Below are 17,288 nucleotides of genomic sequence, written 5' to 3'. Positions count from 1 at the left end.
GTCATGTCCGAATGTTTGTGACCCCCATAGACTGCAGTGTGCCAGGCTTCCCTGTCCTTTACCATCTTCCAGAGCTTGGTCATGGTCATGTTTATTGAGTTGGTGATGCCATCCAACTATCTCGTCCTCTGTTGTCCCCTTCTCCTCCCGCCTTCAGTCTTTCCCAGCATCAGGGTCTTTTCCAGTGAATCAGCTCTTCACATCAGGTGGCCAAAGAGTTGGAGCTTCAGCTTCAACATCAGTCCTTCCAGTGAATTTTCAGGGTTGATTTCCTTTAGGATTGACTGGTTTGATCTTGCAGTCCAAGAGACTCATGAGTCTTCTCCAATACCACAGTTCAAAAGCATCAATTCTTTGGTACTCAGCCTTCTTTATAGTCCAACTCTCACATCCATACATGACTACTGGGAAAACCATAGCTTTGACTAAACCCACCTTTGTCAGTAAAGTGATATCTCTGTTTTTTAATATGCTGTCTAGGTTTGTCATAGCTTTTCTTCCAAGGAGCAAACATCTTTTAATTTCACCATCCTCAGTGATTTTGGAGCCCAAGAAAATAAAGTGTCACTGTTTCCATTGTTTCCCAGTCTGTTTGCCATGAAGTGATGGGACCAATGCCATGATCTTAGTTTTTTGAATGTTGAGTTTTAATACAGCTTTTTCACTCTCCTCTTTTAACCTTCATCAAGAGGCTCTTTAGTCCCTCTTCACTTTCTGCCATAAGGGTGGTGTCATGCATATCTGAGGTTATTAATATTTTTCCCAGCAGTCTTTGATTTTAACTTGTACTTCATCCAGCCCAGTATTTCTCATGATGCACTTTGCATACAAGGTAAATAAGCAGGGTGACAATATACAGCCTTGATGCATTCCTTTCCCAATTTGGAACCAGTTTGTTGTCCCATGTCTGGTTCTAACTGTTGGTTCTTGACCTGTATACAGGTTTCTCAGGAGGCAGGTAAGGTGGTCTGGTATTCCCATCTCTTTAAGAGTTTTCCAGAGTTTGTTGTGATCCACACAGTCAAAGGCTTTAGCATAGTCAATGAAGCAGAAGTAGGTGTTTTTCTGGAATTCTCTTGCTTTTTCCTGTGATCCAACAGATGTTGGCAATTTGATCTCTGGTTCCTCTGCCTTTTTTAAATTCACCTTGAACATCTGGAAGTTCTTGATTCACGTACTGTTGAAGCCTAGCTTGGAGGATTTTGAGCATGATCTTTCTAGCATGTGAAATGAGTGCAATTGTGCAGTAGTTTGAACATTCTTTGGTATTGCCATTCTTTGGGATTGGAATGAAAACTGACCTTTTCCAGTCCTGTGGCTGTGATAATGTTCTTCTATTTACTGAGTTAAGGAGAATCTTAAGAAAGGATCAGTAGGATACAATTGGTCTAAGATGTCAATCAGATGGCTACATGGAGGTATTAGGTTAGCATTCATATATGAGCTTTGGAGATCAGCTGAAAAGTCAGATTGCAAGTATATACTTAGGAATTGTTAGCTTATAAATAGTATTTCAAACCACAGAATGAAAGGTAGGAAGCGCTGGTGAGAGAGGAAGATGTAGGTTTGGGCTCTGAAGTCAAGAGCCTACATCAAGTACCCTGTCCTGGAGAAGGTGTGCCTGGAAGGTAGGAAAGTTTAAGAAGCTGAGAAGGAACAGCTGTGAGATAGGAAAAGCATTTGTGTCTGGAAGGGTATATAGTTCAGTTCCCACAGTTGAGCAGGACAGAGACATTCTAAGCCAGATGGACTTGGGTGTGTTTATAACACCTTTATCGTAGGCAGTCCCAGGGCTAACTTACACACTGTTCAAAAAATACGGAGAAATCGAGTTCACTGACTGATGCCAGACCTGGTATTTGGCTTGAGTTAGGAGCCAATATGGAGAAGGCAATGGCAAGCCACTCCAGTACTCTTGCCTGGAAAATCCCATGGATGGAGGAGCCTGGTAGGCTGCAGTCCATGGGGTTGCTAAGAGTCGGACGCAACTGAGCAACTTCACTTTCACTTTTCACTTTCACGCAATGGAGAAGGAAATGGCAACCCACTCCAGTGTTCTTGCCTGGAGAATCCCAGGGACAGGGGGGCCTGGTGGGCTGCCGTCTATGGGGTCTCACAGAGTTGGACACAACTGACGCGACTTAGCAGCAGCAGCAGCAGGAGCCAATATGAGTACCAGAAATCTTTTTTAGTTCTTCCTTCTGTTTGTTCCCCATACACTGTAAATTTGCTGTATTCTTTCTATTTTATTCTAAGCCGCAAACTCAATATTAGATGAAAGTTTTGAAAATGTACTTCTAGAATGAGTTAAAACATTTTTTTTTTAGAAGTGAGATGGTGAGATAATGTGCTTATTGCTATCTAACTGCATAAACTCTAATAAGATTTTGTTTTTTAAGAAGTAGGAGTGAATTAAAGTATATCACATGTAAATATAGCCTATTAGAGTGTATCCTTTGTCTTGAAAACTTTAGATATCTGATAAAATACCAAGAAAATCTAATAAGGTGAGACTTCCTGGCAGTCCGTTGGTTAAGACTTCATACTTGGAGTGCAGGGGGCACAGGTTCAATCCCTGGATGGGAACTAAGGGGGAACTAAGATCTCACAGACCACACAACGCGATGGGAAAAAAAAATCAGTAAAGTAAACGTATTTGGTTCATCCAGCCACTATGGTGAGTGGCTTACAGTATACTACTCATATATTGTTTTATAGTTTACAAATGCTTTTATAAGCATTTTGTAACTCTTCAAGTGCATTGTAAAGACCAGACCCAGGATCCATATGTGTCAGAGCTGGACACAAGGACTTGCTGGCTTTCCAGGCAAGGCCGAATGCCTTGGTTCAGAGGAACATACACAGGCTGCATATTGAATCTGATTATGAATCAGCACTCTTGGGTGCCATAGCTTGCTGCGAAGTGTGAATCATTACGGGACTTAACACTCCCAGCTGGTCAGTACGGAGACCAGTCTGCCCTCCAGTGAGTTCTCTTAACTGCTGTCCCACAGGAAGTGCTCAACTGAACACTCTGAAAGAACTTTTTTATAGAAACAGTTCTCTAACATTACAAGTAATGGAAAATGAAATTATAAAGATAACATTTCAGAACAGGGACTTTCATTTCCCCAGTAGTCTTCATCTAAATTAGATCTGAAAACTTTCCAAAGGGAAAATGCTTTTTTTTAAAAAAAAATAAATAAATAAATAAAGATGTGCCCACTTACAACAATCTTGTTAACAGTGCAGAAAGGGTATCTACATGTTATTTATCTTCAGACTAAAGAGTTTGGTTTTAGCACACAGTAAATTCTTCTTGAGCAAAGAAATTTTCATCATGTAAAATTAGATATCATTTTTAGTCCCAACCATCTTGGAGATTTTTTTCCTCCCTTACTGAAGTCTTCCTTTCAAGTTTATTTTTATGGCTTTTCACCAGGTTGTTATAAAAATCTGAAACAGTTCATTGTGGGCTCTTTGAAATGATTTCCCACAGCTGTATGTGAAGATCTTTATCTCCTTCATGTATTAATCATGGACAGCCTGATTTTTTCCCGTGCCACAGAGAGAGCTTCTGCATGTGTCACTTGTCTGTTTACTTCAAAAGGAGCCCTGGCCTTAAGAGGGGATAGGAGCAGAGGCCAACTGAGGGTGTGGGAGTCAGACTCTAAGAAAGTGGAACCTTGAGGATACTTTTCTATATGTATGTATGTGTGTATATATACACACGTACGTGCATGTACTTTACAGCAGAGAAAAGGCTATAATCTCAAAACAGATCATTCCCTGAAAAACATTTGAAATAAGGAACACAGTCTGACTTAGGGATAGAGAAAGGACTACGTACAATAATGTTTCTCCTTGAAAGTGCAGACAGGTAGATGCCTTAGCGGCCGTGAGGAGTGAACCTGGCCACACCTGGCCACACTTTATACACCATCATCTTCTCTCAGCTGGGCAGGGCTGCCCCCATGCAGAGGGCTAGTGCCCACAAGGCAGCTTCTAAAGTGGTTCCAGAGGGAGGGGACATATGTATTGCTATGGCTGATTTATGTTGATGTATGGCAGAAACCAAAAATGTAACAGTGTTTATAACAATATTATAAAGTGATTGTCCTCCAATTAAAAATAAATAAATTTTTAAAAAACGAAGCTTCTCTTGACTTCCTGTTATCCCCCACTGGATGTGGTTATTCAGCCATCATATGGTCTCTGAAATTTATTATTTCACAACAAAGTGCTTTTTAAATGGAAAGAACTACTCAAGGGAGAGTGACATTTGGTAGTGAAGTGTAGAGTGTGGGGGTTACCAGAGCCTGAACTGGAGTGCTAGGGTTTGACTCATGGTTCCTTTGCTTACTCAGCTTGAGACAAATCACTCAGTCTCTCTCTGTTTCAGTTTTGTCAACAACAGAGTGAAAATTGTAATAAATAATAGAATCTACCTCATAGGGTTATTGTGAGGATTAAAGTAGTTCGTATATAAAAGGAAGTAAATAGCACTATTTCCTGGTGCATGGTAAGTGCTGTAGCAGTATTAAATTGTTACTATTTTCTAAAGTAGTAACCATTGGTTTCTCTGCATTGGAAGGACAAAACTGAGCTCATCCAAATACAAATAAGACAGTGTCCAGTAGCTCAGAGAAGGTTGACATGGTGTAATAACATTCTGAAAGGTGGCTTTGTGGATTCTGAACCTTCTTACTCTTCAGACTGGTTCTTCATACTTTGACACCAAATTCTCTTTGAACTCTTCCCAACAGACACACAAAAAGAAGAAAAAAAACAGAGCATCTGTGTGATCACAAGGAACCCAGAACATCATATATATGTAGTCAGAATGTTATCACAATAATAGCAGGTAGTTCATAGCACCATGTGCCTGACATTAACTGAGCTCTTCACATTTATTAGTTTATTTAGTCCTCACAGTAACCCTAGATGCTAGGTGCAATTAGTTGTTATAATCCCCACTTTACAAAGAAGGACACAAAACACGAATGCTATAGCTTGAGTGAACTTGAGCCAGAGTTTAAACCCAAGTCAGTCACTGCAGACTCAAGTGCTCTTAGCTGCCATTGGTTACTCCCTCTCCTTCAGGAACATCTCATCTAACATCTTGTGGTCTCCAGAAGTCCCTGCATCCTTGGAAGTTTTTCTAATCAGGAGCCACTTTTACCATAAGTAATTTTGTCTAATAATACTAGACACAGGAAGTTAAACAAAGATCAACTTTGTCTTTGGAGAAGGAGAAAGGATTTTGTTAAACGTTTACTTCCAGGTAGTTATTGTCAAATTGTCACTAAACAGATTAGTTTTTCATTTTGCTGATGAGTTTTAAGAGTTTACATATTTAAATTAGTTTTTTTTCCCTTTGATCTCTTCTATTGTTCTTATGCTAAGAGAACGTTTCTTCTACTTAAGATCAGGTAGCTGTTCCCCTGTATTTTCTCGTAGGTTTTTTAGTGTTTAATTCTTTAATACAACTGCATTTTGTTTTTCTGTACATTATGCAGTATGACTCCTAGGTTGGGAAGATCCCTTGGAATAGGAAATGGCAGCCCACTTCCAATATTCTTGCCTGGGAAATCCCATGGACAGAGGAGCTTGGTGGGCTATAGTGAATGGGGTCACAAAGACTCAGATATGAATGAGTGACTGAGCACATGCACACAGCTATAGCTCAAGGATTATTTTGCAGAATAGAACAAATTGCCCAGCACCAGTTATTGAATAATGCCTTCTTTTTCCAGTGATGTATGATGTTACATTTTATTATATACTAAGCCATACTGTTCTGTTTTTCTCATTGTATAGTTACAGCATTTTTGGTTTTTTTCACTTTGTAGTACACTTTAGCATACTGTATCACTAGTAAATCAGATCTATCTCATTCTTTGCAAAGATTTCCTTGAATAAAATTTTATTTAGAATTTTATTAAATGTATATATATTATGAGAGGATACTGAATTTTATCTAGTGTTTATTCTGTTTCTGCTAAAATGATCTTATAAGTTTTCTTTTTAATTGATGTAGAATTATACATTACTTTCAGAAGAAATTCCTTTATAATATTCACTCATCATGTACAGACTTTTATTATTCTATTCATACCCATAGTCATCTCAGTAATACTTTTTTTTTTAGTTTCTTTAGTTTCTATATATTTATTGGTAAGATTATTTCTAGATACCTTGCATTTTTGTTACAAACAAAATTTTTTAAATAAATAGTATAAGCAAATTGTTGTGATAGTCATAATTTTTAACCCTTCTATGTTGGTTTGTTGTGCCAGGTATAAAAGAAAAGAAAAAATCAACAAAATCTGCAAAAGATGACATATCTCCAGAGGAAGAAGCTGAAATAGAAAGACAAAAGGTAATGGTCATGTTTACATTTTTAATGGACAAGTGATATGTACACTTTAAGTGAAGGTGTCCATGTGAGTTTCCAGTATGTCTAATAAAAAAATAACTGATTTTAACAATGAAATTTATAAATATTTTAGCAGCATAATTTTAAAATATCTCCTTTTCACCAAATATTTCTCCAAGTACAGAGTTAAAGTTTAGTTCACACCCAAGGCATGTCCCTTTGTGATTAAGAGGCAAATATCTTTTAAAACCCTTATTATAACTGACAGTAAAGGGCAAAACTGACAGTAAGAGACAAAAATACTAAATTAAAACCTCAAAATAATATTGACATGGTTTTAATTCAGTCTGAATCTGTCCTGTAATACAGAGTTTGCTTTATGGCTTGTTAAATGCTCCTGTCTCTCTTTTTATTGTTGAAAATTAATGTGCAGAATTAAAGCCTTTCTTGGAAGTGTAGTGAATATTATCCTTAAGCACCTCCACATAATCCACGGCACAAAATAGTGTGTTTTTGCTGAGACAGGAATTGGAGTCAGCAGCGTTCCTGAGTCTGATGTTCCTAGCACTGTCTAGGAGGGAGCCAGACTGGTCACCTAAACTCTGCATCTTAATGCATCTTTTATTGCATATGCAGTAGTGTTTATAGAGTTAAGGAACACAAAGAAAATCTTTGTTTGTAGGAAATCATTCTAAAAAGAAAGCCAACTGTAGGTACCAGTCATAGAAAGGAGAGGAAATTAAAGCAGTCTAAGTGGGTGGAGGAAGATTGTATTTTCTGTAGCATGCATGGTTGTTTACTTGATTCTTGAAGATTTACATTTAATCCCATGGTCAGTAGAAAATACCTGTTGAGTGGAAACAGGCATTAGATTTCAGAAGCAAATATTAAGATCTTGCCTTCATATATCAATATTGGAAAAGTAGAGGCAAAAACAGCACAAGAAAAAAGGAATTCATTGTTCATAAAGCACATGTTTGGAAAGTCTAGTCTGTATCACAAACTACTACATGTTTATGAGATTTAGTGTCTGCTTAAAAAGACCAAAGTGAAAATGAGGAATTTTTATTTGGGGAACTTGAGGACTTTTGTTTCTACCACCTACTGATCAGTTACATAATGTGAAATATGGTCTGGTTTTTAGATAAAGTGTTCACCCCTCTCCTGTTGTCAGTGATATTGCTCCAAAAAATTATACCTGTTGCTCTACAGCAGTCTGTGAATTTCTTTATGAGTTCACTGATCCACAGTCTGTGATGGAAGACAGGTGTCATCCCAGAGCACTGACGACTGGCTTCTCCTTTTCTGAGGGGATTTCTGTGCTCCATACTCCTGTTTGAGGAAAGAAAAACACTGTCGTATATTTGAACTCTTTTTTTCTCTCCACAGGCTGAAATGGCTTTGCTTGTGATGGATGAGGAGGAAGAGAGCAAGAAACACTTCAATTATAACAAGATTGTGGAGCACCAGAATCTGAGCAAAAAGAAGAAAAAACAGCTCATGAAGAAGAAGGAATTATTGGAGGATGACTTTGAGGTAACCAGCGACAAAAATCATTATTCTATTAAAAGCTGGCGTTGAATCTAAAGTCAGCTCTTTAGATAAAAATTGAGCTTGGCCCCTTGATCTCAGGAAGGACCCATTGTGGAGCCAAAGCTACCATCTTTTAGTCCAGTATAACCAGTTCATCCTCAGGGTGGTTCTTGGAGCATCAGGTGAAGTAGTAGGCTTCTATTTTGGTAGCTATGCTGCACCAAAATATGTAGCTTTTAGCATTAGAATCACATGCAGTGTGATGCTCACACTGGGAACGTTCTGCATCGTTAAGCCTGACTGCAGAGTAGCAGATTCACGTCACACTCTGTGCAAGGGCCAGGCAGTAGGCGTGTTTTTTTTTTTTTTTTGGTTGTGCTGGGTCTGCGTTTCGCTGCGTGGGCTTTGTTGCTCTGCACAGGCTTTCTTTAGCTCTGGTGAGCAGGGGCTGCCCTGTAGCTGTGGTACCCAGGCTTCTCGTTGTGATGGGTTCTCTTGAAGAATATGAACCTAGGGTGCATGGGCTCGACAGTTGATGCAGGTAGGCTCAGTTGTCCAGTTTGTGCCATCTCTCTGGACCAGGGATCAAACCCACGTCCCCTGCATTGGCAGTGAGTTTCTTTTTTTTTTTTTTTCATACATGACATTTCACATGTTTCAATGCCATTCTCCCAAATCTTCCCACCCTCTCCCTCTCCCACAGAGTCCATAAGCCTGTTCTATACATCAGTGTCTCTTTTGCTGTCTCGTATACAGGGTTATCGTTACCATCTTTCTAAATTCCATATATATGCGTTAGTATACTGTATTGGTGTTTTTCCTTCTGGCTTACTTCACTCTGTATAATAGGCTCCAGTTTCATCCACCTCATTAGAACTGATTCATATGTATTCTTTTTAATGGCTGAGTAATACTCCATTGTGTATATGTACCACAGCTTTCTTATCCATTCATCTGCTGATGGACATCTAGGTTGCTTCCATGTCTTGGCTATTACAAACAGTGCTGCGATGAACATTGGGGTACACGTGTCTCTTTCCCTTCTGGTTTCCTCAGTGTGTATGCCCAGCAGTGGGATTGCTGGATCATAAGGCAGTTCTATTTCCAGTTTTTTAAGGAATCTCCACACTGTTCTCCATAGTGGCTGTACTAGTTTGCATTCCCACCAACAGTGTAAGAGGGTTCCCTTTTCTCCACACCCTCTCCAGCATTTATTATTTGTAGACTTTTGGATCACAGCCATTCTGACTGGTGTGAAATGGTATCTCATAGTGGTTTTGATTTGCATTTCTCTGATAATGAGTGATGTTGAGCATCTTTTCATGTGTTTGTTAGCCATCTGTATGTCTTCTTTGGAGAAATGTCTATTTAGATCTTTGGCCCATTTTTTGATTGGGTCATTTATTTTTCTGGAGTTGAGCTGTAGGAGTTGCTTGTATATTTTTGAGATTAGTTGTTTGTCGGTTGCTTCATTTGCTATTATTTTCTCCCATTCTGAAGGCTGTCTTTTCACCTTGCTAATAGTTTCCTTTGATGTGCAGAAGCTTTTAAGTTTAATTAGGTCCCATTTGTTTATTTTTGCTTTTATTTCCAATATTCTGGGAGGTGGGTCATAGAGGATCCTGCTGTGATGTATGTCAGAGAGTGTTTTGCCTATGTTCTCCTCTAGGAGTTTTATAGTTTCTGGTCTTACATTGAGATCTTTAATCCATTTTGAGTTTATTTTTGTATATGGTGTTAGAAAGTGTTCTAGTTTCATTCTTTTACAAGTGGTTGACCAGATTTCCCAGCACCACTTGTTAAAGAGATTGTCTTTAATCCATTGTATATTCTTGCCTCCTTTGTCAAAGATAAGGTGTCCATATGTGCGTGGATTTATCTCTGGGCTTTCTATTTTGTTCCATTGATCTATATTTCTGTCTTTGTGCCAGTATCATACTGTCTTGATAACTGTGGCTTTGTAGTAGAGCCTGAAGTCAGGTAGGTTGATTCCTCCAGTTCCATTTTTCTTTCTCAAGATCACTTTGGCTATTCGAGGTTTTTTGTATTTCCATACAAATTGTGAAATTATTTGTTCTAGCTCTGTGAAGAATACTGTTGGTAGCTTGATAGGGATTGCATTGAATCTATAAATTGCTTTGGGTAGTATACTCATTTTCACTATATTGATTCTTCCAATCCATGAACATGGTATATTTCTCCATCTATTAGTGTCCTCTTTGATTTCTTTCACCAGTGTTTTATAGTTTTCTATATATAGGTCTTTAGTTTCTTTAGGTAGATATATTCCTAAGTATTTTATTTTTTTCATTGCAATGGTGAATGGAATTGTTTCCTTAATTTCTCTTTCTGTTTTCTCATTATTAGTGTATAGGAATGCAAGGGATTTCTGTGTGTTGATTTTATATCCTGCAACTTTACTGTAATCATTGATTAGTTCTAGTAATTTTCTGGTGGAGTCTTTAGGGTTTTCTATGTAGAGGATCATGTCATCTGCAAATAGTGAGAGTTTTACTTCTTCTTTTCCAATTTGGATTCCTTTTATTTCTTTTTCTGCTCTGATTGCTGTGGCCAAAACTTCCAAAACTATGTTGAATAGTAATGGTGAAAGTGGGCACCCTTGTCTTGTTCCTGACTTTAGAGGAAATGCTTTCAATTTTTCACCATTGAGGATAATGTTTGCTGTGGGTTTGTCATATATAGCTTTTATTATGTTGAGGTGTGTTCCTTCTATTCCTGCTTTCTGGAGAGTTTTTATCATAAATGGGTGTTGAATTTTGTCAAAGGCTTTCTCTGCATCTATTGAGATAATCACATGGTTTTTGTTTTTCAATTTGTTAATGTGGTGTATTACATTGATTTGCGGATATTGAAGAATCCTTGCATCCCTGGGATAAAGCCCACTTGGTCATGGTGTATGATCTTTTTAATGTGTTGTTGGATTCTGATTGCTAGAATTTTGTTTAGGATTTTTGCATCTATATTCATCAGTGATATTGGCCTGTAGTTTTCTTTTTTTGTGGAATCTTTGTCAGGTTTTGGTATTAGGGTGATGGTGGCCTCATAGAATGAGTTTGGAAGTTTACCTTCCTCTGCAATTTTCTGGAAGAGTTTGAGCAGGATAGGTGTTAGCTCTTCTCTAAATTTTTGGTAGAATTCAGCTGTGAAGCCGTCTGGACCTGGGCTTTTGTTTGCTGGAAGATTTTTGATTACAGTTTCAATTTCCGTGCTTGTGATGGGTCTGTTAAGGTTTTCTATTTCTTCCTGGTCGAGTTTTGGAAAGTTGTACTTTTCTAAGAATTTGTCCATTTCTTCCTCGTTGTCCATTTTATTGGCATATAATTGTTGATAATAGTCTCTTATGATCCTTTGTATTTGTGTGTTGTCTGTTGTGATCTCTCCATTTTCGTTTCTAATTTTATTGATTTGATTTTTCTCCCTTTGTTTCTTGATGAGTCTGGCTAATGGTTTATCAATTTTATTTATCCTTTCAAAGAACCAGCTTTTGGCTTTGTTGATTTTTGCTATGGTCTCCTTTGTTTCTTTTGCATTTATTTCTGCTCTAATTTTTAAGATTTCTTTCCTTCTACTAACCCTGGGGTTCTTCATTTCTTCCTTTTCTAGTTGCTTTAGGTGTAGAGTTAGGTTATTTATTTGACTTTTTTCTTGTTTCTTGAGGTGTGCCTGTATTGCTATGAACTTTCCCCTTAGGACTGCTTTTACTGTGTCCCACAGGTTTTGGGTTGTTGTGTTTTCATTTTCATTCGTTTCTATGCAAATTTTGATTTCTTTTTTGATTTCTTCTGTGATTTGTTGGTTATTCAGCAGGGTGTTGTTCATCCTCCATATGTTGGAATTTTTAATAGTTTTTCTCCTGTAATTGAGATCTAATCTTACTGCATTGTGGTCAGAAAAGATGCTTGGAATGATTTCTATTTTTTTGAATTTACCAAGGCTAGCTTTATGGCCCAGGATGTGATCTATCCTGGAGAAGGTTCCATGTGCGCTTGAGAAAAAGGTGAAATTCATTGTTTTGGGATGAAATGTCCTATAGATATCAATTAGGTCTAACTGGTCTATTGTATCGTTTAAAGTTTGTGTTTCCTTGTTAATTTTCTGTTTAGTTGATCTATCCATAGGTGTGAGTGGGGTATTAAAGTCTCCCACTATTATTGTGTTATTGTTAATTTCTCCTTTCATACTTGTTAGCATTTGTCTTACATACTGCGGTGCTCCCGTGTTGGGTGCATATATATTTATAAGTGTTATATCTTCTTCTTGGATTGATCCTTTGATCATTATGTAGTGACCTTCTTTGTCTCTTTTCACAGCCTTTGTTTTAAAGTCTATTTTATCTGATATGAGTATTGCTACTCCTGCTTTCTTTTGGTCCCTATTTGCATGGAAAATCTTTTTCCAGCCCTTCACTTTCAGTCTGTATGTGTCCCCTGTTTTGAGGTGGGTCTCCTGTAGACAACATATGTAGGGGTCTTGTTTTTGTATCCATTCAGCCAGTCTTTGTCTTTTGGTTGGGGCATTCAACCCATTTACATTTAAGGTAATTACTGATAAGTATGATCCCATTGCCATTTACTTTATTGTTTGGGGTTCGAATTTATACACCATTTTTGTGTTTCCTGTCTAGAGAATATCCTTTAGTATTTGTTGGAGAGCTGGTTTGGTGGTGCAGAATTCTCTCAGCTTTTGCTTGTCTGAGAAGCTTTTGATTCCTCCTTCATACTTGAATGAAATCCTTGCTGGGTACAATAATCTGGGCTGTAGGTTATTTTCTTTCATCATTTTAAGTATGTCTTGCCATTCCCTCCTGGCTTGAAGAGTTTCTATTGAAAGATCAGCTGTTATCCTTATGGGAATTCCCTTGTGTGTTATTTGTTGTTTTTCCCTTGCTGCTTTTAATATTTGTTCTTTGTGTTTGATCTTTGTTAATTTGATTAATATGTGTCTTGGGGTGTTTCTCCTTGGGTTTATCCTGTTTGGGATTCTCTGGGTTTCTTGGACTTGGGTGATTATTTCCTTCCCCAGTTTAGGGAAGTTTTCAACTATTATCTCCTCAAGTATTTTCTCATGGTCTTTCTTTTTGTCTTCTTCTTCTGGAACCCCTATGATTCGAATGTTGTAGCGTTTAATATTGTCCTGGAGGTCTCTGAGATTGTCCTCATTTCTTTTAATTCGTTTTTCTTTTATTCTCTCTGATTCATTTATTTCTACCATTCTATCTTCTAATTCACTAATCCTGTCTTCTGCCTCTGTTATTCTACTATTTGTTGCCTCCAGAGTGTTTTTAATTTCATTTATTGCATTATTCATTATATATTGACTCTTTTTTATTTCTTCTAGGTCCTTGTTAAACCTTTCTTGCATCTTCTCAATCCTTGTCTCCAAGCTATTTATCTGTGATTCCATTTTAATTTCAAGATTTTGGATCAATTTCACTATCATTATTCGGAATTCTTTATCAGGTAGATTCCCTATCTCTTCCTCTTTTGTTTGGTTTGGTGGGCATTTATCCTGTTCCTTTATCTGCTGGCTATTCCTCTGTCTCTTCATCTTGTTTAAATTGCTGAGTTTGGGGTGTCCTTTCTGTATTCTGGCAGTTTGTGGAGTTCTCTTTATTACGGCTTTTCCTCGCTGTGTGTGGGTTTGTACAGGTGGCTTGTGAAGGTTTCCTGGTTAGGGAAGCTTGTGTCGGTGTTCTGATGGGTGGAGCTGTATTTCTTCTCTTTGTTCAGTCGCGCTGTGGGGAGGGAGGAAGGGATGCTGCAAACAAATAACACTGGCGTGCGCTGGCAGTGCCTCAGCCATACTGGGTCTGCCCCCGCTCACGACGCGTGTAGCCTCCCTCCCCACACTGCTCGGGCTCTAGGTTGTTCCGCGGGGAACAATCCGAGGCTGGCCCTGGGTTGCATGTACCTCCCAGGTCCAAGCCGCTCAGGTTCAGGCACTCGGGTAGTCCTCAGAGGCGCAGACTCAGTTGGGCCCGAGTTTTGTGCTCTTCCCAGGTCCGAGCAGCTCAAGTGATGAGGTGTTTGGCGAGAGCCAATGCTGCGACTTATCGCCTCCCCGTCACTCGGTTATCTGGGTGTAAAACCAGCGCACCTTCTCAGGCAGATGTTAACCGTCCAGACCCCCAAAAAGTTTTAGTTAGCAAAGAAGCCTGCTTACAGTTTTATAGATAATGTCTCTCTGGGGCTGCGATTACCCCCTTCCGGCTCTGGCTGCCTGTCACCGGAGGGGGAAGGTCTGCAGCCGGCTATCTCTGTTCAATTCTTTGTTCCGTGCGCGGGCCTGGCGGTCTTAGGTTAGGGCTGGCTTTTCGCGTGGTAGATATCCCACAGTCTGGTTTGCTAGCCCAAATTATTTCGCTCAGATAGTGCTCAGGGTATTCAGGCCAGATTCTTACTCTAAGCGATGCAGCCCGCGCTGCGCCTCCCTGCCCAGCCCCCGCTTGCTAGTGGCACGTGCAGGCGTCTGCGCTGCTTCTCCGCTGGGGGAGTTACCGTAGGACTCGCAATCTTCGAGTTTTAATTGTTTATTTATTTTTTCTTCCTGTTATGTTGCCCTCTGTGCTTCCAAAGCTCAGCACAGATTTGGCAGTGAGAAGGTTTCCTGGTGTTTGGAAACTTCTCTCTTTAAAGACTCCCTTCCCGGGACGGAACTCCGTCCCTCCGTCTTTTGTCTCTTTTTTTGTCTTTTATATTTTTTCCTACCTCCTTTCGAAGAGTTGGAATGCTTTTCTGGGTGCCTGATGTCCTCTGCCGGCATTCAGAAGTTGTTTTGTGGAATGTACTCGACGTTTAAATGCTCTTTTGATGAATTTGTGGGGGAGAAAGTGTTCTCCCTGTCCTACTCCTCCGCCATCTTGGCTCCTCCCGCTCGGCAGTCAGTTTCTTAACCACTGGACCACCGGGAAAGTCCCAGGCCACAATTTTTTAATTGCTCTGTTTCTTGTTTCCACTGTTCCCTCTTTCCCCTCTTTTTTTGCTAAAATACATATTTCTAGTGGCCACACAGTCCCCATGCATGAGTTTGAGCCCTGTACAGAAAACCTACAGACAGCTATCAGGAACTATTTGATGATTTCCATCCATTAGCATGGAAGAATAGACTCAGAAGAAGATGGGAGAGATTTTGAAATTGTTTGGAGAATTGAGAGAAGCATACAAATAACTTCTAAGCGGCATTGAGAGGGACTTTGAGACCACTGTGTAACTCTGGTTTCTGTAAGTCAGCTCCAAGTATGGTGCTGTTCCACTGAATCAATTTTTGGTAAATTAGTTTTCTTAGAAAAAGTTAAAAGCAGAGAATGATTTATAGTCAAATCTTCTATTATGATAACTAATCATCATGCAGAAAATGATGTCTTATGCATGATGACCATCACCTATAAAAACATTTTTTGTGAGTGTGGTAGTAGTATCATGCCTGTGGTCCTTATTGCAAATAACTCTACAGTCCATCTCTGGGTGGGCTCTTTTTCACAGGGCAATGATGAGTGGCAGTCAGGGAGTCATGCTCACTTTCTGTCTGGTCACTCCTGTGCCCGGCAATACTTGAAGGCCTGGCTGGAGTTAAGAGTATTCTCTTAAAATGTGGGAATGCAGTGTTTTTGTAGAACGATAAAGGATACATTTGGAGCTTGTATCTGATCAGATCTTAGTCTTGGGGGTACCATCTTTCCCATCATGGTCTTTAAATCTGCTGTATGATTCACTCTCAGTAGCTGTTCGTTTTAGCACCAAGGTTGAAAAAAAAATTTATTGTACTAAGAAGGCAGTGACTTCGCCTAAAATTCCAACAGGAGATGCCATCACTGGCTTAATTATCTCAGCCAGAAAGAGATTTCACACTGTAAGCATAGGTGAGCCTGCATCTCCTGTGGTCACTCCTGCAGACAGTCTAAGAGGCTGAGGTAGTAACAGGCCACAGTGTAACATATAGACTACGATAATTCCCTTCCAAGGATATTGTCATTGTGTGATAAGAACAGTGTGCCCTGCACATGTGGTTCAAGAATAAACCTAAAGACTTCATTGAAGATCTGTGGAGGAATGGCTTTCTAATGAGTCAATGCAAAATACATTTGTATTTTTTATCATCAACTCACTGACTTTTTGAACTCTGGTCTCATTTCTAGGCCTTTTGGTTTACTAATTTTATGTATTTGTACTTTCCTTTTGGGTTTGCAGGTCAATGTTAAGGATGCAAGGTTTCAGGCAATGTATACTTCCCACTTGTTCAATTTGGATCCTTCAGATCCTAATTTCAAGAAAACAAAAGCTATGGAAAGAATCCTTGAGGAGAAAGCTCGTCAGAGAGAACAAAAAGAACAGGGGCTGACTCAGGCAACGAGTGAAAAGGAGGGTGAGGTTCAAAAGGAATCACACAAGAGGTCCATTGATCCTGCCTTGTCAATGTTGATTAAATCTGTAAAAAACAAAACAGAGCAGTTTCAAGCAAGAAAAAAACAAAAAGTAAAATAATTGTATGTTGTTTCTTTTTGAATTGAGAATGTAGAAAGTATACAGAAGTGGTGGAAGGATTACTTATTGGGAACAGTCAACCTTTCAAGAATATAAGTAAAATCTGACAGTCATAAAATTTATTTTCCATGTATAAACTGAATGGTTGAAAGATTTGTATATTTCCACAAATTAATCATAATCAATCCATACTATAAGGTTTATAAAATTTTAATATTCTTTACTCTGTTAGCTTTTGTAAAGTCTGTTTACAATTCCTATATAAAAAATAGAGTACTACCCAAGTCTTGAGTTGGAATAAGAGTTGGGAACAATTTGAAAATATGTACATGCAATACATTTATTTCTCTGGAAGCAGGAGGCAGATTTAGATACTTGTTTAAATAATTTATTTTTCTAGCCATAATGAATAGAAGCCAGTAACTTTCTTTGTTGTTTGGTCATGTTTATTATAGTTTGTTTATTAATTTATAAATAAAAGTTTTTATTATTTTGTGAACACTGATTTATTTCATCTTATTCACCTCAAATTACCCTCTGGAAAACTATCTAAAAACCTAACTAACTCTTTAAGAGTACATCTCCATAAAAGGCAGTTCCAGGTTTGCATTACTCATAATTGTATTTGAAATATTTGTGAACTCTGTGATGATTTTTCTAACTATCAGATCAGATCAGATCAGTCGCTATAGTAGCAGGAAATCTTTCTGTCTGCCCTTCAGATTTTTGGAATGCCTGGAATGGTAGATATGCTGCTGTAGAATTTAAGGAATCTTAATTTTTTAATTAAATTAAAACACACCTTTGAGGCCTTAATACTCCTGGATCTCATCTGATCTAGATTTTATAAACTGTTAACTGACCACTTAGAAGAA

The 17,288-nt window shown here is 38.6% G+C and overlaps 1 protein-coding gene across 3 annotated transcripts in view; it reads left to right on the top strand.

The window, feature by feature from the left end:
• ESF1 (ESF1 nucleolar pre-rRNA processing protein homolog) overlaps positions 1–16,912 on the top strand; it is a 65,725-nt gene extending 48,813 nt beyond the window's left edge. For all 3 annotated transcript variants that reach the window (XM_019972883.2, XM_019972884.2, XM_019972882.2), the window contains exons 12-14: positions 6,300–6,382; positions 7,769–7,915; positions 16,120–16,912. In XM_019972883.2, the coding sequence (XP_019828442.2) occupies positions 6,300–6,382; positions 7,769–7,915; positions 16,120–16,413 (524 nt within the window). In that variant the 3' untranslated portion in view covers positions 16,414–16,912. The remainder of the gene's footprint in view (positions 1–6,299; positions 6,383–7,768; positions 7,916–16,119) is intronic.
• The last annotated feature ends 376 nt before the right edge of the window (positions 16,913–17,288 follow it).

Source organism: Bos indicus, chromosome 13 (genome assembly GCF_029378745.1).
Source record: "Bos indicus isolate NIAB-ARS_2022 breed Sahiwal x Tharparkar chromosome 13, NIAB-ARS_B.indTharparkar_mat_pri_1.0, whole genome shotgun sequence".
In the NCBI taxonomy this organism is placed as follows: Eukaryota; Metazoa; Chordata; class Mammalia; order Artiodactyla; family Bovidae; genus Bos; species Bos indicus.
The sequence above is the reverse complement of the archived record's forward strand: the minus strand, read 5'-3'. Positions and strand labels throughout refer to the sequence as shown.